The sequence below is a fragment of the Sarcophilus harrisii genome, chromosome 3, assembly GCF_902635505.1.
Source record: "Sarcophilus harrisii chromosome 3, mSarHar1.11, whole genome shotgun sequence".
Lineage (NCBI taxonomy): Eukaryota > Metazoa > Chordata > Mammalia > Dasyuromorphia > Dasyuridae > Sarcophilus > Sarcophilus harrisii.
The window spans coordinates 567,534,786-567,558,864 of record NC_045428.1 but is presented as its reverse complement, the minus strand read 5'-3'; the positions used below and the strand labels follow the sequence as shown (position 1 = coordinate 567,558,864).

Sequence of the window (24,079 nt, the reverse complement as noted above, 5' to 3'; positions counted from 1 at the left end):
AAGGTCTTATTCTGATCAAAGTTCTAATGTCTTGCTCTGATCTGACATTCAAATGGCCTAGATTTGTGTTAATGGACTTGTATTTCAAGGCCACTCCCTGTCTGATGGGCCATGAGGCTCTGCTGCTTTGCCATTTGCCTGAGCTCACCCCCGATCATTAAAGAGAGTTCCCGAAGGACTCTCCCCAGGAAGGGCCCCCAGCTGGGAGCCTGAGTTGCTCTCTCCATAGTTCCCGAGCTATCAGCGGGCCCACACTTTCCTCGGTCAGGGCAGGAAGCCACACCTTGGAACCCCAAGAAAACAAAGGCAGGTGATTTAATGAGATGGAATTCCCAGCTCTTGCTGGGCTGTCCAGGAAGAGGCTGGCGGGGTCCGGTCACATCCTTTCCCACATCAGTCACTAGAGCGGTTGGCCCTCAGGGAGCAATAGAAGGGCCAAGAGACTCAGGGGGCCTCCAGCCAGTGTGCTTCCCTCCCCAGTCTGGAGAGGCTAACACGGTCACCGTTGCTCCCTCCATCCCAGGCGTCCTTGAGGAAGCTAAGCACAAAGGAGCTGGAGCACATTCCCTCCAACCAGCCGCCCTGTCCCCTGTCCCTGCTGGGCAGACTCTTCCATGCTGGGGTGGATGTCCTGTCCTGGACAGGACTGGACAGTAGAGGCTGGGGGAGGGCGCAGAGACTAGTGGGGATGGGGGGTGGGACAAAGGGGTGAGGGAGCCGGAGTCAGAGGTCACTCCCTAGTGCATCATCCAGCACTTTCCTGTAGTTTATTGGTGGCACTTTCAATCCTCCTGGTCTCCCGGATGTTTCGAAGACGGGCGCTGCGGCTAGTGATCTCATCCACGTAGGTCTGGGGTACCCAGCCCCGCTCGTCATCTGCCAAGCGGATTCCCTCCAGCCACCCTGAGGGCACAGGAGCCAAAGACCCTGCATTAGCTGGCATCCAAGGCTCTGGGGCCCTGGGAAAGCTCCTGTACTAGGAGCAAGTCTGCTTGCTAATAGAGGAAGGAGGCTGGATTTGGAGTCAGGAGATTTGGGTTCAAATCTTGTTACTTATTATTATGGAAGCTTGAGCAAATGATCTAGATACCCTGGCTTCCCTCATCTATAAAATGAACTAGATGGCCTCAAGCCCCTCCCAGCTCTGACCTCCTGGGTTCTAAGGCCCCTCCCAGCTCTGACATCCTGGGGATTCCTTTATTTGTACAATCTGTCTTCCAAAAGTTAAGGAGAGGATACGTATCAGGGGCTTGGTGTTTGGGGGGATGAGGAGGATTTTGAAAGGTTCCCTTTTCTAGAAAAGGATTGCTGATACTTAAACCAGTCCCATCAGAGGAGACTTTAAAGTCTCTTTTGAAAGTCAGACTTGTTGCTAGGCCATCAGGAGTTTCTGAATTTTAATCTGTTTTTAGAGGCACATTCTCACTGCCAGTGTCTTCTAGCACCTCACAGAAGATCTTTCTTAACTAACCTAACTCCCTCAAGCTGCAGCTTGCTCAATGTCTCTGGTTCTGCGGCAATGGTGGGGGGCATTTCCCCCATACTGGAAAATGATTCCTATGAAACCTTGTTGCATAAAAAAACTACCCAGAAGCACCTTCCACCCCCATGCCATAGTATGGGGTGGGGGGATGGAGACCGGGGCTCAGAGGCTCTCACCGTCACTGGTCCTGGTCCTCACGGCCAGAATGTCGGCCTTCTCAAGGGTCAGCTCGTCTGGTTCCAGAGCCTTGTAGGGCCTGATGCACTGCACCTGGGGGAGCTCTGAGAGGCCAAGCATCATAGAGCAGGGTTCCAAGCAAAGGCTGGAGGCAGGGTGGGGCAGGAAGGTTTGGGGATGACTGCCTCTTAGCTCTTCTATCTCATTCTGACCTTGTTTTCTCTTCCTGCCCTCCAAGGTTGGTCTCTCCAGGCTCCATCCTGAGCCTTCTTCCCTCTACTCTTGGAATATCTCCTCCATACCCTCCAGTTCAATTCTCTCTCTCTGTTTCTCTCTCTGTCTCTCTCTCTCTCTCTGTCTCTGTCTGTCTGTCTCTCTCCCTCCCTCTCTCTCTCCCTCTCCCTCTCTTTCTCTCTCTCTGTCTCTCTCTGTTTCACTCTGTCTCTCTCTCTGTCTTTGTCTCTCTCTCTGTCTCTGTCTCTGTCTCTCTGTCTCTCCTGTCTCTCTGTCTCTCTGTCTCTCTCTCACTTTCTTTCTCACTTTCTCTGACTCTGGCACTGTCTCTCTCTCTCTCTCTCTCTCTCTCTCTCTCTCTCTCTCTGTAAATATATATATATATATATATATATATATATATATATATAACCCCCAAATCTATGGATCCAATTCCCTCTCCCTCTCCCGAGCCCAGGGTCTACAACTGCCAGTCGGACACCCCATCTGGGTATCTTGCTGACACCTCAGATGCAAGATGCCTCCATAAGAAAAAAGGAACTTAGCACCTTTTCCCCTAAGCGTGGCTCTCCTGCCAGGTTTCCCATTTCTGTTGATGACACAGTAATATTTTTAGTTCCCTGGGCCCAAAGTTCTGGACTCCTTCGTTGTCCTGAACCAACTGCATCCAATTTTTTTTTTAATTTTAGAGACAATTGGGCTTAAGTGACTCACTTTCTTAAAGTCACACAACTAATAAATGTCTAAGGTTGGATCTAAACACAGATCCTCCAAACTCCGGGGCTCATGCTCTGTCCACTGTGCTACCTGACTGCTCCTATCCAATTTGATGACTAAGACCTTAAGTGCACCCTCAATCCCAATCTCCGCTCCCAGGGTATAACCCTGGTCCAGACCTTTGTCCCCTCTCACTCAGACCCCAGCCATAGCCTCCTAGCTGGTCCCCCTGCACCCACTCTCTCCCCTTCCTTATACAGCTGCCAAAGTGATTTTCTTAGTCTAACCAGGTCCTTGCCCCACCCAGAGAACATTCACTGGCTCCCTCTTGGGCCTCACAGAAAATAGAGATCCCTAAGCCTGGCACTTACAGTCTGCCCCAATATGGCTCTAATTTGAGTTTCCGCTTCGTTTCCTATTGTCCACTAATATTAATTCACCTCTCCTCCAGCCAGGTCAGAGTTATCATTACCCTCCAACTGTATGACCATCGTTGCCATTTCACAGCGGGGTAGAACGTTAATTGGTTCTAGAGCTTCAGTTTCCTCGTCACTAAAATAAGGTTTAACTTGACCTCTGAGGTCATTCTAGCACACACCTGACACATAGTAGGTGCTTAATAAATGCTAGCTGACTGGCTTATTGATGTCTCTCCCCGCTCAAATTCTATAAGCCTGTGATTTTGTGCATTAGGGGAATTGGGAGGGATTATCCAAACTCCCCTCTTCTCCAAACCCCTTGACATTTTCCTGCTGTTTCACCCTCTCCCTGTTCTTGTCCCTCTCTCCATCCAGTCCTGATTCATCCTTCAAGGCCCACTCCACTCTTGAGGGTCCCTGTTCCCTAGGGAACCACCTCTTCCTCACTAAACATTCTTTCTTTTTTTCTCTCCCATTTTGACTTCCATTTGGCCCCTCTCCTAAGCGTTCCGCTCTGGTGGCCGGTCTCAAAAGTCGGGCCCCTTCCCAGGGACAGTACCCCCTTTTCTCACCCATGGTCCCCTTGCTTCCTGCCTGGAAGGCCATGCTGAATCCACCCGCTTCTTCCTTCTGGAGGGACATTGGAGGCCCAACAGCTGCCCAGAGGTCCCGGGGCTCAGGGCTCAGCTGGGGTGCCCGGACTAACAGCCCACCCCGTCCAGCGGCCAGAAGCATCCCCATTGCCCCCCGTGCAGTGTCCCAGAGGAGCACAGATTTACAGAGTGGGACTACACGGCGTAGGAGCTCTCATGGGTGGCAGGGTAGGAATGGCCCCAGGTGCATCCAGAGAGAAGGCCCGATGCCAGCTTGGGGGGGGGGGGGGGGGAAGAGCTCATCTGGGTGGGACACTTGGTGATCTCAGCCCTGAAGCAGGCTAACCCCAGAGCTTCCAACAGGGAGGGATTGGGCGCCCAAGGAGGGGCCTCAGGGCAGGGCACTCACTCTGTCTGAGCCCGGAGGAGGAGCTGCTTTGGGGGCTGGGGACTGCGAAGGAACTGCAGGAGAAAGACATGGCCCGGGATTCCTTGGAGCTTTGAACTCAGGTCCTTCACCTGGATCTCAGGCAAACTGGCAGAAAGGAAGACGGCGAACTTCCCCGTCCTGTGGATCAGCCCATGGCGCCCAGCTCTAAGCCCCTGCATTGGGGGGCCAGAGACAAACAGGCAAAGGCAGAGAAGAAAGAGACAGAGACAGAAAGAAGAGAGAGAGAGAAAGAAGAGAGAGAGAAGAAGAAGAGAAGAAGAAGAAGAAATCAGAACAGAAGAAAAGACAGACAGAAAAAAGAAGAAGATGGGGGCCAACCAGCCAAGAGAAGAGCCAAGGGACAAAGACAGACAAGAGAAGGGAAAACAGAGACAGAGACAAAAGAAAGGAGACAAGAGAGAGACAGACAAAGGGGCAGAACCAGAACAGAAAAAAGAAAGACGGAGAGAGACAGACAGAGAGACAGAGACAGAGACAGAGACAGAGACAGACGGAGATGGAGACAGACAAAGACAGAGAGACAGAGGAGATGGGGACCATGCTCCAATACCAGGGAGTTTTCTAACATCCTTTCCCCCCCTCTCAGGCCAAGGAGGAAGCTCTTCACCCCGACTCCCCAGATGCGACCTCCATGCTTTTCCATTAAGGAAGAATAAAAAGCCCAGGAGTCAGGAAAACCGGAGTCCAGCCTTGGCTTTGGCACTGGCAGCACGCTGCTGCCCCCCCTGGCCTGAGCTTTCTGAAGACCGGCCGACTGGCTAATTGCATGGCAGGGAGGGAGGGCGCCCTGTCCCCACCTGAGGTCCTTCTGGCCTCAAAGCCCCTCTACTCACTCCTTCCTCCGAGACAGCAGGAGGCAGTCGTTGAAGACATGCAGGTAGACGGTCTTGGTGGACACCTTGGGCTTGGCAGCGGGGGCAGCGGGCACGGAGGAGGGTGCCAGCTCCACCAGCTCCCCGTGCCTCACCAGCCAACGGGACTGGGAGATCAGTGGGAATATCTGGTGGGGAGGAGTATGGGAAAGGGAGAAGAGGAACAGGAGCCATCATAAGAACAATTCATGTCTCTAAAGCTCTTGAGAACGAGATTTTAAATGGGCTCTTCTGGCATTTCTCCTGGGATGGAGCTAGTGCTAGCACTGTGGTCCCCATTTTTCAGATGAGAAAACTGAGGCTCAAAAGTATGAAGTAACTTACCCTAAGTCCCACAGCTAATAAGTGGTCGAGCCATAATGGGCAGGTGGGAGGATGTCTGAGGGGCTTTGGAACCCCCATGGGAGAGAGGGAGTTGTGGCTCCAGCTCTGCCCCTGACACTCCGGGTCCCTACACCTTTAGGTCTCACCTTACTCTCAAAGTGAATTTTCGTGTTAAGGTGGATGAGTTCCTCTGTCCTCTTCATCGACTGCACACTGGCATTGCACTCCTGTACCAGCTGGGGAGGGCGGAAGGCCAAGGAAGAGGTCACCTCCCAGGAGCCTCTGACTTCTCGAGGCCGGCCCCAACCCCAGAAATAACCTGGGTTCTAAGGGCCCTCCCAGCTCTGACATCCCAGGTTCTAAGGGCCCTCCCAGCTCTGACCTCCCAGGTTCTAAGGGCCCTCCCGGCTCTGACCTCCCGGGTTCTAAGGGCCCTCCCGGCTCTGACCTCCCGGGTTCTAAGGGCCCTCCCGGCTCTGACCTCCCGGGTTCTAAGGGCCCTCCCGGCTCTGACCTCCCGGGTTCTAAGGGCCCTCCCGGCTCTGACCTCCCGGGTTCTAAGGGCCCTCCCGGCTCTGACCTCCCGGGTTCTAAGGGCCCTCCCGGCTCTGACCTCCCGGGTTCTAAGGGCCCTCCCGGCTCTGACCTCCCGGGTTCTAAGGGCCCTCCCGGCTCTGACCTCCTGGGTTCTAAGGGCCCTCCCGGCTCTGACCTCCCGGGTTCTAAGGGCCCTCCCGGCTCTGACCTCCCGGGTTCTAAGGGCCCTCCCGGCTCTGACCTCCCGGGTTCTAAGGGCCCTCCCGGCTCTGACCTCCCGGGTTCTAAGGGCCCTCCCGGCTCTGACCTCCCGGGTTCCTAAGGGCCCTCCCGGCTCTGACCTCCCGGGTTCTAAGGGCCCTCCCGGCTCTGACCTCCTGGGTTCTAAGGGCCCTCCCAGCTCTGATCTCCCGGGTTCTAAGGGCCCTCCCAGCTCTGACCACCCGGGTTCTAAGGGCCCTCCCAGCTCTGACATCCTGGATTCTAAGGGCCCGCCCATCTCTGATAGTCTGTGTTTTAGAAGATGTCCCAGCTCTGACATTATGTTCTGAGAGCCTTTTCTAGCTCTGACATTTTCTGTTCTAAAGTTCCTTTTGATCTGCATTCTGTGGTCACTATGTGACCTGCAGTGTAGGCTCAGTCAAGACTGAAATCCCTAACGAGGATGAGTCTAGACTCTGTCTCCCATGAGATTTTCCTGGAAAGTCGGGCCCTCTGGGTGTTGTGACTTGCTGTGTGACTTTGAATGGGTCTCTCATCCTCTCTGGACCAAATTCAAAGATAGAAGCTAGCTTCTCTGGGCAGGGCCAGGTCAAATCAGGGGAGGCGCCAGGGACAGTGGGAACTAGAGAAGTGGCAGTCCCTGAGCTTAGCGTTGGGCCCAGCTCACCTTCTTAAGTTCATTGAAGGCCTTGGTGGCTATGTCCTCACCCCGGGAGCCTTGTGTGGTCCTCTTCAGGATGTTCTGTAAGCAATGGGGAAGGTGCTCATTGGAAAAACACCCCATCCCACCCTCCTCCCAGTATCCGTCAGGCGTACCCAGAGAAGTCCAGCAGAGAGTTTTGCAGTGGGACGGGCCCTCCCAGACCGGTGACCAGTGTGGGCCTCTCCAGTCATGTCCCACAGCGTCATCCCCACCTTCGCCAGGCCCGGCCCACGGCTCAGGGATCACTCCCACCCACGGCACTTACTAAGTGCCTACTCTGTGGCAAGGTCCTGTGCCAGGCGCTGGGAACGCGAAGGCAAACAGGCAGTGCCCTAGAGGAGCTGACTTTCTCCTGGGGGCTGCCCCATGGAGACCGAGGGCACGTTAGGGAGGAGCGGACCATCTGTGACTCAAAGGGTCGGCAAAGGTTCCCTTGTGCAGATACCTCCACCAGCATCTTCAGCCGTGTGATTCTCTGGAAGGGCAGGATGAGGAAGGAGGTGAGAGGCAGGCGCTGGCAAACGGGGGCCTCTTCCAAGCGGGCCAGAATGCCAGGAAACTTGGGGTTCTCTAGTCTAGAGGGCAGAGAGGGGAGGAAACCAGAGTCACCCCCGACTCCTGCCCTCCTCTCACAAACTGGAAGGGAAAGGACCACGCCATCCAACCATACATCCAACCCAAGGATTCCTAGCTAGGACAGACTCAACAAATGGGCCATCTCGGGGCAGCTGGGTGGGGCAGTGATTGGAGTATGGGCCCTGAAGTTAGGAGGACCCGAGTTCAAATCTGATCTCAGACACTTAACACTTCCTGGCTGTGTGACCCTGGGCAAGTCACTTAACCCCAATTGCCTCAGCCAAAAAACAAATGGGTCATCCATTCCAAAGACAGGGACCTCCCTCCCTTTAGTTCCAAGCCCTGTTCTCATTCGAGAAGTGTTTTGTCCCTAACCACAGATACTATCTCCTTATCGCTCACAATCCCACTCTTTGGGGCCAGGCGGATTTTCAGATACTTGAAGAGAGCCGCCATTATGTCTCCCCCCCCCTTGTCTAGCAGATCCCTGCCCAGGGGAACCCACAGGACCCAATACACAAATCTTAATAAAAAATGCTCACTGATTATTTGTCCCTACCTTTCTTTGGGCCTTTGCCCCCCTGGCTCTACAGTGGGAGGGATATCTTTGTTCAGCCCTGAACGGCCTCCCCACATCCTCTCTACAGGAGCTGACCTCAGCAAATCCTGTCCCTCTTTCAGACCTCAGGTCAGTAGCGGCCATCTTCCTCAGCCCCTCCTCCTCATCTCCTCCTGCTCCGAAATCCAACCGCCCCCTGACCTCCTACCTGTCTAGTATTTGTCAATGACCTTTTCCCACACCCCCCGCCACCCACCCTGACAGATGGGAACACCCTGCGGCAGCCCCCCCTCAGCTGGAGCAGCCCTACCTGGAGCAGACGCCCTCCCTGGGTGAGTTCTGGGAGCCCGGCCCCGGCTGAGCGTGTTTTGGCAAGCGGGTGAGGGAGAATTGCCCAGAGACCCACGTCCAGGATAACCGAGAGCTGTTTCATCTCCAACCAGTGCAGACATCCTGGGCCGTCTGCCCCAGTGAGGAGCCTCCTCTCCCCCATCCTGGCAAGGACAAGGCCGGGGCCTGCCCTGTGCTCTGCTCACCCTCCCAGGCCTTCCTCAGGCAGAAACGCCCTCTTCCCAGCCACCCTCCCTAGATCTGGTCACATAACAGAACCAAGGTCTCCTATTAAAATGGGAGCTCCCTGCGGGCAGGGATGATCTCCCCTCTGCCTGTACGTGGAGGCTGGAAGACCCGAGCTAGCTCTGAGGATGATCCCTTGAAGGATCGTCGTGAGAATCCAGCGAGATAATGAATTGGGAAGTGCTCTGCCCACAGTGCTTGCACCATGTAAATGTTACATATATGTTGCTGAGGCAATCATACTCAGGGTCACACAGCCAAGTCTGAGGCCAGATTTGAACTCAGGTCCTCCTGACTGCAGGGCTGGGGGTCTACCCACTGCCTCCTGTTATCCATATTCTGATGGCCACGGCCTTAACGCTCAGCACCACTGAGCCAGACCCATCAGTAGGAGCTCTTGGCTAATGGGCTCCACAATCAGACAACTCTTCCTTATCACCAGCAAGATCCCCATGAGGCACATGGATCCCCCAAGCACGCATGGTTGCTTGGATGGGACCAGATGGGGGACACATGACCCCTGAATCCTAGATCTGGCTCTGGATCTTAGAGGTCATCATGGACATCCCCTCCTACAAATAAGGGGCCGGGGACTGGCAGACCTGGACCCCCAACGGCCCGCGGCCGCTCATGGCACATGCTCACAGACTGGCCCGACTCACAGTCACTGGTCGCCTGCTGGGTTCTCCTCCAGCGCTCTCAGGCCAGACACGAGCCCCTCCCAGAGGGAGCTATTTCCCATGGGCCCAGAGCAAGGCGGACAAAGGGAAAGCCCTCCGTCCCTGGGCTCTGAGCCAGGTCTTTGGGCCCGGCCAACACAAGTTCGTGAGTGTCCCCACACCAGCCTCCCTCCCCTGCAGTCCCAGCAGCCTCCGCCGGGCCCCGAGCCCAAAGCCGCCCCCCACCCCCCCGGCCCTCGTACAGCAGGCGCTGGTAGGTGCGCTCCTGGTAGGCCTGGTTGGTGACATAAGGCAGGTAGACGCGCCGGAAGGCGGGGCAGTGGCGTAGGACAATGTCACACACACAGAAGCGAAGAAGGTCCTCCTCTAGCCGCTGCTCCAGCTCCTGCAGAAACCTGGGGAGGGGGGCGGGGTTAGAGGAAGAAGGGCTGCAGAGAGTCCAGTGGGCACAGGGGGCATCTTGGCCCGGACAGAGGGAGGGCGCTGTGTCCTTGGCAATCTGCCCTAGCTCTTGGCTTCCTAGGGTTGCCCCAACCCTGCCCAGCCCAGAGAAAATGACAGCCTTATCTTGGCTTTAACCAGCTCCCCCATTCCCTGCCCCAAAGACACAAAGCCCTGCCCTAGGGACCGTCCTGAAGGCAAAAGAGACCCCTTCTATCCCTGGGGTAGAAAACAGAGCGAATTGTGAGCCTCCTGACCCAAAATGAGCCCCATGAGTAATTTTGCCTCTTCCTAGAAGGCAGAAAAGCCCAATCACAGGATCATGGATGGAAGGATAATGGATGTAGAAGTGGAAGAGCACTTAGAACCCAGGAGGTCTGAGCTGGGAGAGACCACAAAGACCTAGTGCAGCTTCCACATGTGACAGAGCAGGGACCCTGGCCCCAGATACTCTGCCTCCAAACCAGGATTTGGGCGGCTCCGAGCCCCCTCACCTCTCACTGGTGGCCTTGACCTCGGGCAGCTTAGAGAAGAGCCACTGCTTTTCTTGGGTCCCCAGACATTGGGCCAGCTCCGGGGAGCCCATGAAGTGACCCACAGCCACTGAGAGACTGTGGATATAGGAGGCCTCTGAGGTGATCAGCTCAAACTTGGCCTAGAAAGGGATGGGGGAAAGGGGGGCAGGGCTGAGCCTCCTCCCGGGCCGGGACCAGGTGAGTAGGCTCAGCACAGCTCCCACTGGGGCCCTTTTTCCACAAGGCCCTGGTGTCCCCCCTGCCGTGCACCCCCCCCAAGGCTCCAGGGCCCCCGTACCTCTTGCAGCTTGCATCCCTGAAGGCCGATGACGGCCAGGAAGCCACTGCTCCTCACATCTGGGATGTCCTGCCACAGGGAGAAGGTGGAGCCCCGGCCCGAGCGTTGGGCTCGGAAGGAGCTGCTTGGAGACAGGTTGGCCCTGGGTGGGCCAGGCCCCTCCTCCTCCTCCTCGGCCTCCTCTCCTAAAGTGTCCTCCTCATGCTTCTGCCGCTGCAGCTCCCGGTCACTGGCCATATCACTGTACTCTTGGTACAGCACAGCTGGGGGTAAGGAGGGCAGGAAGTAGTCCCAGGAGCCCAAAGTCCAGCCTGGCACCCTCAGCACCCTGACACTGCAGACCCCCACTCCTCCATCCAGAGAATCTCTAAGACTTCCCTTCCACTCAAAAGCTCCATGTTCTAATATCCCATGCTCTAAGGGCCCTCCCAGGCCTGACATCCTGTGTTCTCCCAGCTCTGACTTCCAAGGTTCTAAGGGCCCTCCCAGTTCTGACATCCTGGGCTCTAAGGGCCCTCCCGGCTTTGACATCCTGGATTCTAAAGGCCCTCCCAGCCCTGACATTCTCAGTTCTCAGGTCCCTGTCTGGATTTCTCCACTCTCTCTCTTTCGTGCCCTGTATCTCTTCCCTTTCCCCTAGCTCGGGCTCTTCCTCTCCCTCCTGGGCCAGCTCAGAGCCAGTAGCTCCTCTACTTACAATTAAGAAGGAAACGTGACTGGCGCCGCTCAGGAGGTACCCATGCTTTGGGGGTCAGCTCCTCTAGTGAATCAGACCTGGGGAGAATTTGGATATCGGGTCATCTTCCCTCTCCTACGCAACCTTGAGTGTTGCTTTCAGGGCACAGACTTCTGGGGGGGGGGTTACCTGCTATCAGGCCAGGTATCGTCCCTCTCACCGGGAGCACTCACAGTTGGGGGCACAAGGCCATTGACCCCAGTCTCTGAGCAGCTCGGCCCCTTCTCAGCGGCTCTCCCTATATCGGGTGAGAGCCAGGACTCAGACAGGCACCAATGGCCCCCCAACTTCTTCTTTGGGCTTAAGGATCCTTACATCCCATCCCCCCCAAGCCAAAGCAGGGCTGAACAACAGAAATGGGGAGTTCGATCTCAGAGAGCAGGGATCCTGGTCTGTGCACTGACAATGCAGGGTGTTTGGTACCCAGGGAAATGGGGGGGGGGGAGGAGTAGGCAGTCGGGACTAATTCTAACCCTTTCCCAAGGGGTACAGGGCCTGTGGCGCAGTGCAGGGACAATGGGACCCACAGGGAGGCTAACCGGCAAAAACATGATTTAGAGTAAGATCTTAGAGCTAATGGGATACCCAGAAGCCCTCTGATGAAGCCCCCTCATCTCAAAAATAAGAAAACTTGGGGCAACTAATGGATAGAGTGCCGGAGTCAGGAGGAACTGAATTCAAATCTAGCCTCACACATTGCATGATCTTGGGCAAGTCACTTAACCCCAGCTGCCTTCTCTCCCCTGGCTGAAGACCCTATAAGGAGATGGTTCTGCTGTCCCAAGACGGTACCTTCCCCAGCAGCCCAGAGCCCTCGGTCCCTGCTCAGAGCCTTGCCCAGACACAGGGACAGAGTGGCTTTCCTTTGGGCAGACTGCAGCCGGCTCATCAGCTCTGAGGCTGAGAAGCGTCTCCTCTCTGGCTCCTTGGCTCCCTCTGCATGGGGCACTGCTAGCGCCAGAGATCGGGGCGCTGCCAAAGTGGAATGCGGCTCGGGCATGGCTGCCCCGACTTTGGGGAACACGGCGTCGTCCTCGGAGCCAGGGTTCTCCACAGCCTCCTGGCTCTCATACACCCGCATCTTCCGCCCTGGAGGGAAAGGACGGAGGGAAGGGTCAGCTCCCCAGAGACATTGGGCACAGGGCGGACTGGGCAAGAGAGACCTAACACCTCTGCAGTGTGCCCAGGGCAGGGGGGCAAGATAGAAACCACCATCCCACAGACTTCACCCTGTTCCAGCCCTCCCAAGGCTTCGAGCCCTTGTTGTAACATGTCACCTAAATTATTACAAAGAGAAACCAAGAAATGCTTGTGCAGCAAGGCGGCTGGCTAAATATGTACACATATGTTGGATTTAACATATACTTTAACATATTTAACATGTATGGGTCTACCTGTCATCTGGGGGAGGGGCTGGGAGGAAGGGGGGGAAAGTTGGAACAGACGGTTTTGCAAGGGTCAGTTTTGAAAAATTACCCATGCATATGCTTTGTAAATAAAAAGCTATAATAAAAAGAAAGAAAGAAAGAAAGCCGTGAACTGTAGCATTTTCTGTAGTCAAAAATATGTCCTTGTAAAAAATCATGTTATAATGAATCCCCTGCATAAATCACTGGGTACCGTGCCCTACACGGGCACCCTCGTCCGAGTCAAACACTTTGCACTTCTCATTGCACTATCTGTGGGGGCGGGGGGAAGGAGAAGGGAATAAGCATTTATATAGCATCTACTGTATACCAGGGGCTGTGCTAAGCACTGTACAAATATTATTTCATTTGATCTACACAAGGAGAAAGATGCTAATCTTATCCCTGTTTTACAGAAGAAACTGAGGAAGGCAGAGATCAAGCGACTCCCACAGCAGAATTTTAACTCGGTCCTCCTGACTTTGGGTCCAACACTCTACCCAATGGGCCCCCCAGTTCGTAGAGAGGACCATGTGTTAGCTACCCGGTGCTTTATGATGAGGTCCTGGAAAGAGCTCTGGGGTGGGGTCGGAAGTCCTTCCCACAATGGTTTGTAGCTAATGGCACACATGGTCTAAATGACAGAGCAGATAAAGCATTGGGCAAGCTTTTAAACTCCATCATCATTGTTGTGGACATAATTCCACCACCTGACCCTTCTCGCTGTGTTCGGTGGCGTTCAGCAAGAAGTTCTGGAACAAGTCGAGGTACCAAGGATAGAACCCTGAGCTTGGAGTCAGGAAGTTCTGCTCCAGCTTCAGACACTCACAAGCTGGGTGACCCCGAGACAATCACCACAGGTTCCCCAACCGTAAAATGGAAGTAATGACAGCCTCCATCTCGAAGAGTTGTTGTGGGAATCAACGAGACATTTATAAAGTGCTCAGCACAGTGCTTGGAACAAAGCTACGCTACATAAATGCAAGCTGTTATTAATTATTATTATCATTGTTAGGACTTCATCCTGTTATTATTATTATATGGACCATCCTGTTCTTATTTTTTTTATTTTTATGACTCCTATTTATCTCATTCATCTCAAGAGAAGTGTGAGATAATAGTCATTATGTCGATGATGAGGATGATGGTGATGATGGTTATAAAGCTTTTTTGATGGAATCCAGATAGAAAACCTGTGGACAAAGTTGCTGTTCAGTCATGTCTGACTCTGCGTGACCCCATTTAGGGTTTTCTTGACAAAGAGAGTGGAAAAACATTCCATTTTCTACCCCAGCTCATTTTACAAATGGGGGAACTGAGGCAAATTGGGTTAAGTGACTTGTCTAGGATCATATGTTTAGTAAGCATCTGGGGCTGAATCTAGATGCAGTGAGTGCTCTATCCACTAAAAGATTAAGAACCGGGGCTCCAGAGATGCTCTGTGATTTACCACTCAGGTGAGTGTCAAAGCCAAGATGCTCTCACCTGAATATGACAGGTGACACAGTGGATAGAGCACCCAGGGTACAATCTAGAAGACCTGAATTCAAATCAGACCCTTGGAAACTTACTAGTTGTGTGACCCTGTGCAAGCCACTTAATTGCTATTTGCCTCAGTTTCCTCATCTGCAAAATGGGGATGATAATAATAGCACCTATCTTCCAGGATTGTTGTATCAAATAAGATAATAATTGTAAAGCCCTTAGCATAGTGCCAAGCACAAAGTAAATGCTAGCCTAAAGTATTTATTATTTTATTTTTATTAAAGTATTAATATTTGAATATTAAATAAAATACTGTTTATATTTTATTATTATATATCCTGCTGGCAAGGAAGACTATCCTAAGCTCTCTGATCATTAAAGTATCTTCTTTTTTTCCCAAAAAATTCAATTTACTTTTTATTAAATAAAATTAAATTACAAATTTAATTAAAATTAAAATTTTATTTAAAAATATAAATTTATTAAAACCAATTCTATTTATCAAAATAAAAAATTTATTAAAACCTAATCTCTGTTCTCAAAGAACTTTTGGTCTAGCAAGTCACTTGAGTCACAGAGGTCGTGTGGCTCAGTGGTTTCAGGAGCAGGAGGCCTTCCTGGGTCTCAATACTGCTTCTGTCACTTTTACCTTGTGTGAGTTTGGGCAAATCACTTAACCTGCCAGGACTTTGGTTTCCTCACTGGTAGAGTAAGAGAGGGGGCAGTCTAGCACCTAAACTCCCCACATTGCCCTATGTAGTAAGACCCAGAACTAGCAGGCCCCTCAAAAATGATGGTGGGATTCAAGTGCAGTGAGAGACCTCCCTGGCCCTTCCATTTTGGAGGCTTCCTGTCTCCTTTCCCAGAACTCTCTGCAATCCCCCAAGGGTAAAAAAAGGAGTCCTGGGGCTTGATACTTGTCCTGCCAGGCTCAGTGGTCATAGGACCCAGGACATCTGGAGGCGGAGCCCATTCCCAAAGGACCCAGCCCTTCTTTTCTCTGGGCCTCCTGTGTAAAAGGAAGATAATGATACCTGATCTGCTTACTTCACAGGGTTGTTGTGAGGACCCAATGAAATAATGAGTGTAAAAGCCCTTTGGAAGCAGTTAAAGGCTATTTGACGGGGATTTCTGTCTGGTTTCTAATGAGTCTGCTGACTGGCCCTAGATTGAAGGAAGGAATGGACTCACAGGCAGATTTCTCCTCAGAGCTGTGGCTGGTGCGGCGTCGGGCTTCTGGATACTGGGGGCTCTGAGGTCCTCCTAGGAACTCACTGAGGGCGTCATCTCCAAAAGCTGACAGTTTCCTGGCAGGGACCCTGCTGTCCGGAACTGCCACTGGCAGTGGCCACAGCAGCCCATGGGAGGCATCTGGGGCCTCAAGAGGCCAGGGGCCCAGCTCCAAGTGCCCTGGGAACCCAGCGAAGGACAGACTCTCCTGTTGGCAAACTGCAATGGGGTGTCGGGCGGGGGGAGGCGGCTCCTCCAAGCCTTGCGTGGTTTTCCCTGGGATTCCCCCCAGGGTCCCTGACTGAGACCCCCCATAACAAAAGCCAGCCAGGTGAGGCTGGAAATGAGGAGAAGGTCGGTAGTCCATGCCTGGGGCTTACTCAATCTGCCTTGGCCTGTAGGAAAGAAAGGGAAAGACTGGTTAGAAGCCCTCCCCTCCCCGGGACACAGGTTAGGACGGAGTCTCTAGGAGGAATAACAGCATTTGGTGTTAGAACAATCCTTAAAATGAAGAAAATCAGAGCTAGGAGCGTCTTTAGAATCCAGGAGATCAGAGCTGGGAGGGGCTTAGAACCCAGGAGGTCAGAGCTGGGAGGGCCTTAGAACCCAGGAGGTCAGGGCTGGAAGACCCTTAGAATAGAGAATGTCAGCACTAAGGGGGACCCTTGAATCTAGAACATCAGTGCTAGGACAAATCTTAAAACAAAGGTCAGAGATAGAAAAGACTTAGAAACAGAGAATATTGGAACCGAAGTGACCTCTAAAAATCGCCTCATCCAATTCGCTCCATTTACAGGTAAGGAAAGTGAATTCTAGGGAAATCTAGTGGCTGAAGGGAAGAAGTGGGGGGATCTCTCTACCTCCTAGCTGTCTCCCAGCCTTGGCAGTCGTGATGAGCAGGAAGAGGAAGTCCTGGGGAACAATCTGTCCCTCTGGGGCAATTAGTTCAGAGCCACCAACCTCCCTCTCTCCCCCCCTCCCCAGTCACCCACTCCCTCCAGGGCTTTACCTCTCCTACCTGGGACCGAGTTGCCTGACTCAGGCCAGCCCAAGGCGAAGCTGTCTGGGGAAGCCCTGCTCTGCACAGCTGGCTCAGGGAGCTCCCACCCAGACAAAGAGTTTGATTCATCAGATCCTGCGGTGAGCTGGGGAAAGGGAAAGGGAGAGCGGGGGTGGGGGGAGGAGAGGCTTGGCCAGCCCCACCTTTGCTCCGTGGCAGGGAGAAGAGGGGGCACCACCCAGAGCTCCCTTTCCCTTGGGGCAGAAATACCAACCCCTAACACAGAGGGCCCCCCTTCCTCCCAAAACCAGGCCCGCCCACTGGGCAAGCCTCCTTGGAAAGAAAAAAGTAGAAACAGAAGCTTGGACCCAGAGAGACAAGGAGATCCTCCGAGACAGTAACTCAGACATGACACAGAGACACAGAGGGAGCTCCTCAGAGACAGACTCGAGAGCTGCTCACCCAAGAGACAGCAAGAAAGGCAGCCAGAGGGATAGACAGAGAAGGCTTTTCGAGGGCAGAGATACCCAGAGACCCAGCACTCATGAGGAGTTACTCCAACACAGAGAAATCAGAGGTATCGGAGCCTGAGACAGCTAGTGGCAGGGATAAGCGGGCAACTTCCCAGACATAAAGGAGACAGAGACAGAGACAGAAAGATTATGAGAGACATGGAACAAAGAAGGCAAACAGAACCTCCCCCTCTCTAAGAGAGGAAGGTGGGAGCAGCTGGCGGAGCAGAGTTCAGCCATCCCTCGCTATCCAGACCAGCACCCCCATTTGTCTGCCACCACTGCCTCCTCTCTAGCATGACTTTTCTCTTCCCAGTCATCCCACTCCAAACTTGGGGCAGGGGCAAAGCAGTTGGTGGCCACAGGTGCCGAGGACAAGCCCCCAAACCTAACTGGAGCTGGGTCCTTTCCTGCTCAGAGCATTGTTTCCCCTCACCTACCTGGTTCAGAGGAAATGACAATGATCACCCTGGAGTCAGAGACCTGGGTCCAAATCCCAGCTCTGATATTCTCTGGACCTGCAAGATTTGGGGCAGGTCCTTCTCTGGACCTCAGTTTCCTCAGGTGTAAAGTGAGGAGGCTGGATTCCAAAGGCCCCTTTTGCCTCTAAATCCACATTCTCCAATCTAGCTCCTCCTCCAGTCCCAGGCTGGCAAGGAGGCCATGGAAGAATGCAAGCTTCTTGAAGGCAGGGACCACCGTACAAAGCCAAAAGGCTTTGCATGTTGAGCACCTATTGGAGTATCTAACACACAGTAGGTGCTTTATAAATGTTTGTTGATTGGTTGAAAAATCACCTCCAGCTCTCCACAATCATCCACAACTCCCAGCCTAAAACAAGGGCATTTGATGTTCAAATGAGATTGGAAAGCACTTCATAAACTATAAAATGCTTTCTCTGTTAAAAAGAGGAGAGATTGAAGGTTATCTTTAAAGCCTCGTCCAGCCCTGACATCCTGGGTTCTAAGGGCCCTCCCAGCTCTGACCTCCTGGGTTCTAAGGGCCCTCCCAGCTCTGACCTCCTGGGTTCTAAGGGCCCTCCCAGTTCTGTTTTGAGAACTTCTAAGTTCCCAAGGTCATTAGATCTGGGCATTTATTCTCTCAGTCTGTCTTTGGGACTCTGCCCCTGAGCCTGCCTTGGGGTGTCCGGGGCAGCAACCAGAGACCTTGTTGCTGTTTACCTCTAACTCACTCTCCATACTGGCTGAGTAGTGGGATGGGAATAGAACGGAAGGTGCTTAGTGTGGAACAAGTGTGTGAGATTATCAAGTACTCTTAATCAGCGGGCAAAACTGAACCGGTTACTGACCCCACGCAGCTTACACAGTGCCCTGTGGGATGAGAGTGCCTCGGAAGGGCATGTGAGCTGTGAGTGTATGGAGTCAGGGTCAGCACTGGACAGTATGTGTGTCTCTGGGTAAAGACAGGCTGCATGAGGGAAATGCACTTTCAGGGGATTGTGGGATAGAGTGAAACTTGAGCCATTGTTACTCTCTCCCTGACGCTGGTTTTGAGGCTTTGAGGTTTTAAACCTCAAAAACAGGAACTGAGCTCTATGCAGTCCCCAAGAACCCAATCCTGAAGGAAGAAGGCCTAGAGGGGCACTGAGCAGCTCCTGAGCATGAGAGACAGTGGATGGAGGTGGGGAAGGATGCCTGGGAATTTTCCCAGTGGTCCAGGAGCACATCAGGTCAGGGGGCAGGAGCAGACACAAGTAGCAGACAGCCCCCCCCTCTCAAGGCCCCCCTTCCCCTGCACTCAGCTGGATACCAATTGCAAGGGGCAAGTGAAGGCCTGAGCTGGTTCCAAACTGTGCCAAGTCCATCTCTGCCAAAATCCCCATCAGCAGAATAGGACCTGGCAGGGAGCAGAGGAGGGCAGTGGGGGGTGGGGAGAAAAATTGGGAAAAGAACCCAGGAGATCAATGGGACACTGATCTCCCCCAAACAAAGCAAGTCCATGGCACCACAGGGTCTCTCAGTCAATGAATGAACATTTATCGATCACCTACTATGTGCCGAGCACTGTGCTGGGTGCAAAGAAAAGTAAAAAAACAATCCCTTCTCTCAAGGAGGAGACAAGAAAACACAAACTAGAGACAGGGAAAATTGGAAATAATCAATAGAGGGAAGGCACCAGGATTGAAAGACTGAGAGAAGTCACCTAAAGATGGTACCTGCAGAAAGTCAGGATGCTGAGACGAGGAGGGAGGTACCTGGAGTCATGAGATGGAGTGGGATTTGGGGAATGGCAAGGAGGCTGATGTCACTAGACTGAGGAGGGCAGGGAGGGATAAAGTGAAGGGATCTCAGAGACCATCTAGATAGGGATGTCATCTTACAGATAGGGAAACTGAGGCCCAAGGAGATTAAGCAATTTTATGTTTTTTAGCTTTTTATTTTCAAAATATATGCATAGTTTTCAATATTTACCCTTGCAAAATCTGGTGTTCCAAATTTTTTCTGCCTCCTTTTCCCCCCTCTCTTAGACGGCAAGTAATCCAATATATGTTAAACATGTGCAACTTTTCTATACATATTTCCACATTTATCATGCTGACAAGAAAAACCATATCAAAAAGGAAAAAAATGAGAAAGAAAAAAAGCAGGCAAACAATCCACATTCAAGCCCCACAGTCCTCTCTCTGGTTTAGCATCTCTTCATTTAGCATCAGTTCATATCTCTCCAGGCCTCTCTGAAATCATCCTGCTGGTCATTTCTTACAAAACAATAATAATCCACAACATTCATATACCACAACTCATTCAGCCATTCTCCAGCTGATGGACATCCACTCAGTTTCCAGTTTCTGGCCACTACAAAGAGGGCTGCTACAAATGTTTTTACACATGTGGGTCATTAAGGAACTTTAGATCATAAATATAGAACTGGAAACGACCTCAGGGACCTCTAGTCTAATGGGCTATTTTTATTTATCTAAAATCACATCCAAGTTCCTGCCAGATACAAGGATACTTCAACACATCTATTGACAACCCTAACATCCGGTTTCTCAATTTATTCCCTTCCCACAAGCTATGTCCCTAGTCACCTCAGTCATACGGTCATCCATCACCCATAAATGTACTTCCTCCAAGTTCAAGACTTCTGAAATCCCCTTATCCAGAGTCACTGTGTCTCCCTTCCAGCTCAGCTGGATGAAATTCAAAAAAAAAAAATGCCAAGATGACCCTTCAAAGTGGCCAAAGTAGCTGAAAAGGGCTTCCCTTCAAAACCTTGCACCCCCTTCCACATCTTGTGTTACAGAAATCATCATAATAAGAACCAACCGTGATAAAACATTTTAGAGTGGGCAAATAATTTTATATAATCTCATTGAAGCCTCAAAACAATCCCAGGGACACTAATGCATTGCTGGTGGAGTTCTGAACTGATCCAACCATTCTGGAAAGCAATATGAAACTACGATCAAAAGGCTATCAAAATATACATATCCTTTGATCCAGCACTACTGGGTTTGTATCCCAAAAAGATCATAAGAGGGGAAAGATCCGTATGTGCAAAAATGTTTGTGGCAGCTCTTTTTGAAGGGACAAAGATGCCCATCAGTTGGGGAATGGCTGAATAAATTGTGATATGAATGTTATGGAATATTATTGTTCTGTAAGAAATGATGAGGAGGATGATTTCAGAGAGGTCTGGAGAGATTTACATGAACTGATGCTGAGTGAAGAGAGAAGAAACAGGAGATCATTGTATAAAGTAACAGCAAGATTATTTGATGATCAGTTATGAGAGACTTGGCTCTTCTCAACAATGCAGTGATCCAAGACAATTCCATTAGACTTAGGATGGAAAACATCATCCCATCCAGAAAGAGAACTATGGAACCTGAATGTGGATTAAAGCATAGTAGTTTCACTTTTTTGTTTGTTTGCTTTTTCTTTCTTGTGGTTTTTCCCCTTTTGATCTGATTTATCTTGCACAACATGATAAATATGGAAATATGTTTAGAAGGATTGTTCATGTTTAATTTATACTAGATTGCTTGCTGTCTTGGAGGAGGGAAAGCAGAAAGGGAGAAAAAACTACAGAAATAAACATTGAAAATTATTTTTACATGTAATTGGAAAAATAAAATACTATTAAGGGGAAAAACAACCCCAAGAAATAGATAAATAGATATCAATTGTAAATCCCTTTACAATAGGCAGTTACCTCCAATTAATTGATAAGTAAACTGAGGCTCAGAGTAATAGAACTCAAGGTGAATAACTTCCTTCTAATCACACATCTACTAAGTGTTGGCTATGAAATTCAAAGTTGACTCTTTCTGACCTTTCTGTCCCCAAACATCCGAGCCCTGGACTGGCAATACAGAGAGTTGAGTCCTAATCCAACAGCAGAGTATAGAGTTTGGGGATGGAAAAGATCTTAGTGTTTAAGGGGAGCAGCTAGAATGTAGCACGAGTCAGAAGGACTCATCTTCATGAACTCAAATCTGGCCTCAGACCCTGTGCGACCTGAACAATTCACTTCCCCCAGTTTGCCTCAGTTTCCTCATCTGTAAAATGCTCTGGAAAAGGAAATGGCAAACCACTCCAGGATCTTTGCCAAGAAAATGCCAAATGGGTTTATTGATTGAGAATGATGGAAAAACAAAAAATCTAGTTAAACAATTCCTTTCAAGTTAAAGACAAGGAAACTGAGCCCCAGAAAGAGGTTTTAGCAAACTTTCCAATATTCCTCAGCCAGCCAGTGGGAGGAAGGGGCTGAGACTTAGAACTCAGGTATTTGGACTTCCAGGAGATACTCAGGCACGAACAGAGCCAAGCGACTTCCTTTTTCTGAGTCTCCAGTGGAACTGAGGGAGGGAGAGTGGGTCAGGAGTGTCCGAGGTCCTTTCTGGCACTAGGATACATGTGGAGGGCCCATCGCCATCATCAGTCTGTCCTCTCGCAGCCTGAGAACAGGACAAGGTCCAGGAGCCGGAAGCAAAATCCCCAGTTGGCACTCGCCAGCAGACACCCAGACTGTCTGATCATGCAGATGAGGCAATAAAAGGGGGATGCCCAGGCTGGTATCCATGATCAGGGTTGGCAGACAAGTCTCTCTGCTTCTTTCCTGAAGCTAGAGATCGAGTCCAGCATCCAGCATTTGCTATGTGAACACCGGCAAGTCGTGTAATCTCTATGAGGTTCCTCAGTTTCCTCATCTGCAAAATGAGCCATAACCAGCTGCCATAACCTTGTTAAGAGGGGAAGGCTCGCACGGATTCATGAATGTAAAGTATATGTGAATTTTAAATTGACATGTACATGTATGTCATCATTATGCTCGGAACTATGGGATGTCAAAGGACAAGGGAATAAAGATTCTAACCAGTGAGCCAAAGACCCCTGTATTCTGCATAGTTAAAAAAGCTGAGAACTGCTGCCTTAGAACAGAGCTGACAGAGCCGGGAGGGCCCTTAGAACCCAGGAGGTCAGAGCCGGGAAGGCCCTTAGAACAGAGGATGTCAGCTGAGAGGAGCCTTGAATATTAGGAGCAGGACTAGAAAACAGGTCCCTGAAGTCTAGTCCAGGATTCCCTTCTTGCCAGCTGGGCTTCCCAAAGCCAGGACCTCCCTGCTTACCTGAGCAGCCCTTCCTTCGCCAGCCCCGCCCCTGACTCCACCTCCCCAACAGCCTCCCCTGCCCTCAGGGCCCTCAATGACCCACCTGCCCCAAACTGAGGGGATCCCGCTGGCATTCACCTGTCCCACCCAGAACAGTAAAAGAAGCTGCGCAGCCTGAGGCAGAAAGTCTGGACAGAAAAGGGGGTGGAGGGATGGAAGCAGAGGCTGAGGACCCCGGCTGAGCCGGGTGGGGGAGGGGAGCCAGGCCATCTGTTCCCTAGGCCGAGGCTCCCAGTGAGATGGGGGAGGGGGAGGCTTGAGGACCCGGCCTGGGCCTGAGCGGGACCGTACCTTGTCTCAGCTGCTGTCCTCTACGAAAGCTGTTGGCCCGGCCCCTTTGGCCATCCCACCACATCCCAGGCTTCGAGGGGCGAGAGGGAGACACTCTCCCGGGCCTGGGGTGAGGGGGATGATGGGAGATGACCGGGGCCCGCCGCGGCTCTGAGCCCTGGGTGCCGAGATCAGGGCCTGGGGTATTGTGTGTGGGGAAGCAGGGAGAGGGGGAGGGAGAAGCTGCGCTGTTCCAACCTGCCTGCCCCCCCCCAACCCCCTCTCAGAACAGGTTTGGCCAGTCTGGGTCGGGAGTGGGGAGCAGGCAGAGGTGGAGAAAGGAGGGGAAGCCCAGGACAATGGAAGGCCTTTGTCCTGGGAGAGGACTGGGGGACCCCAGAATGGGGCCCTGCTAGGAAGGGGCCCCCGGCTTCCTCAGCCCAGACTCCTACCCAGGATTTGCGGCAGACAGAGCACCTCCTTTTCTAGGACTCCCCAAGAGACACCACTTAGTATTTGAGCAAAGTGCTTCCCTTCTCTGGGCCTCAGTTTACTCCTCTATAAAAGGGGGATGATGCCTGAGGCTAGATGAAGTCTCAGCTCTCTCCCAGCTCTGACCTCCCGGGTTCTAAGGGCCCTCCCAGCTCTGACCTCCTGGGTTCTAAGAGCCCTCCTAGCCCTGACATCCTGGGTTCTAAGAGCCCTCCTAGCCCTGACATCCTGGGTTCTAAGGGCCCTCCCAGCCCTGACCTCCTGGCTTTTAAGGGCCCTCCCAGCCCTGACATTCTCTATTTATGCAATAAGTTTTCATGCAGCAATTAGTCTGACAAAATAAAAGGTGACAATCCCTTCTCTGGAGGAGCTCACTTTCTCCTGTCTCCAAGCCTTTTCCAGCTCTGAATCCTGTGACCGGTGAACACCCACGTGACCTTAGAGGCCCTGAACAGGCCTCTGCAGGGGAGGAAGTCACAGGGGAACTTTCCCAGAAGCAGCCCGATGGGAGCCCCACCAGCGAGGACACGGCACATCCATTTTTAAGGATGCGTGGGGGCAGGCAGGAGGCCCGGGGTCCCCAGACCTGAAGGTCCCAGGCCTGAGGCAGCCTGGGGGCAGCAGCCGGGTCCCGGCCAGCGGGCACATGCTAGTTCTGCTCCTTCTTACCCGCGTGATGTGAGACAAGCTGCCTCCTTCCGTCCCACCCCTAGAATGTGAGGACTGTCCATGTTGACCTCCAGCCGCCTCTCCAGCTTTCTCTAGATCTTGTCATCTCCTCCTTCTGGGATCAGGGGATGGAGCCTCGAGGCCGAGGATTTCTGACCTCACACTCCTGGTGACTCGCCTCTCCCAGGAGGTCCCAGGGAGTGCCTGTTCCCTGCCCCTCCACCCGAGCCCCGACCTTGGGGTACAGGGCAGCCTGTCACAAGA

At 52.2% G+C, this 24,079-nt stretch overlaps 1 protein-coding gene across 1 annotated transcript; it reads right to left on the bottom strand.

The window, feature by feature from the left end:
• Window positions 1-291: 291 nt before the first annotated feature.
• ARHGEF19 (Rho guanine nucleotide exchange factor 19) lies at window positions 292-22,880 on the bottom strand. Its single transcript, XM_031961548.1, has 16 exons — window positions 22,676-22,880; window positions 15,196-15,629; window positions 11,906-12,202; window positions 11,243-11,351; window positions 11,075-11,151; window positions 10,378-10,640; window positions 10,059-10,219; window positions 9,366-9,518; window positions 7,178-7,307; window positions 6,697-6,771; window positions 5,417-5,506; window positions 4,908-5,074; window positions 4,033-4,191; window positions 3,603-3,660; window positions 1,660-1,936; window positions 292-903 (listed from the first exon to the last, which is right to left on the bottom strand). Exons 2-16 carry the CDS (start codon window positions 15,599-15,601, stop codon window positions 746-748), a joined length of 2,580 nt encoding a protein of 859 aa, XP_031817408.1. The 5' UTR covers window positions 15,602-15,629; window positions 22,676-22,880; the 3' UTR covers window positions 292-745.
• Between the last annotated feature and the right edge of the window lie 1,199 nt (window positions 22,881-24,079).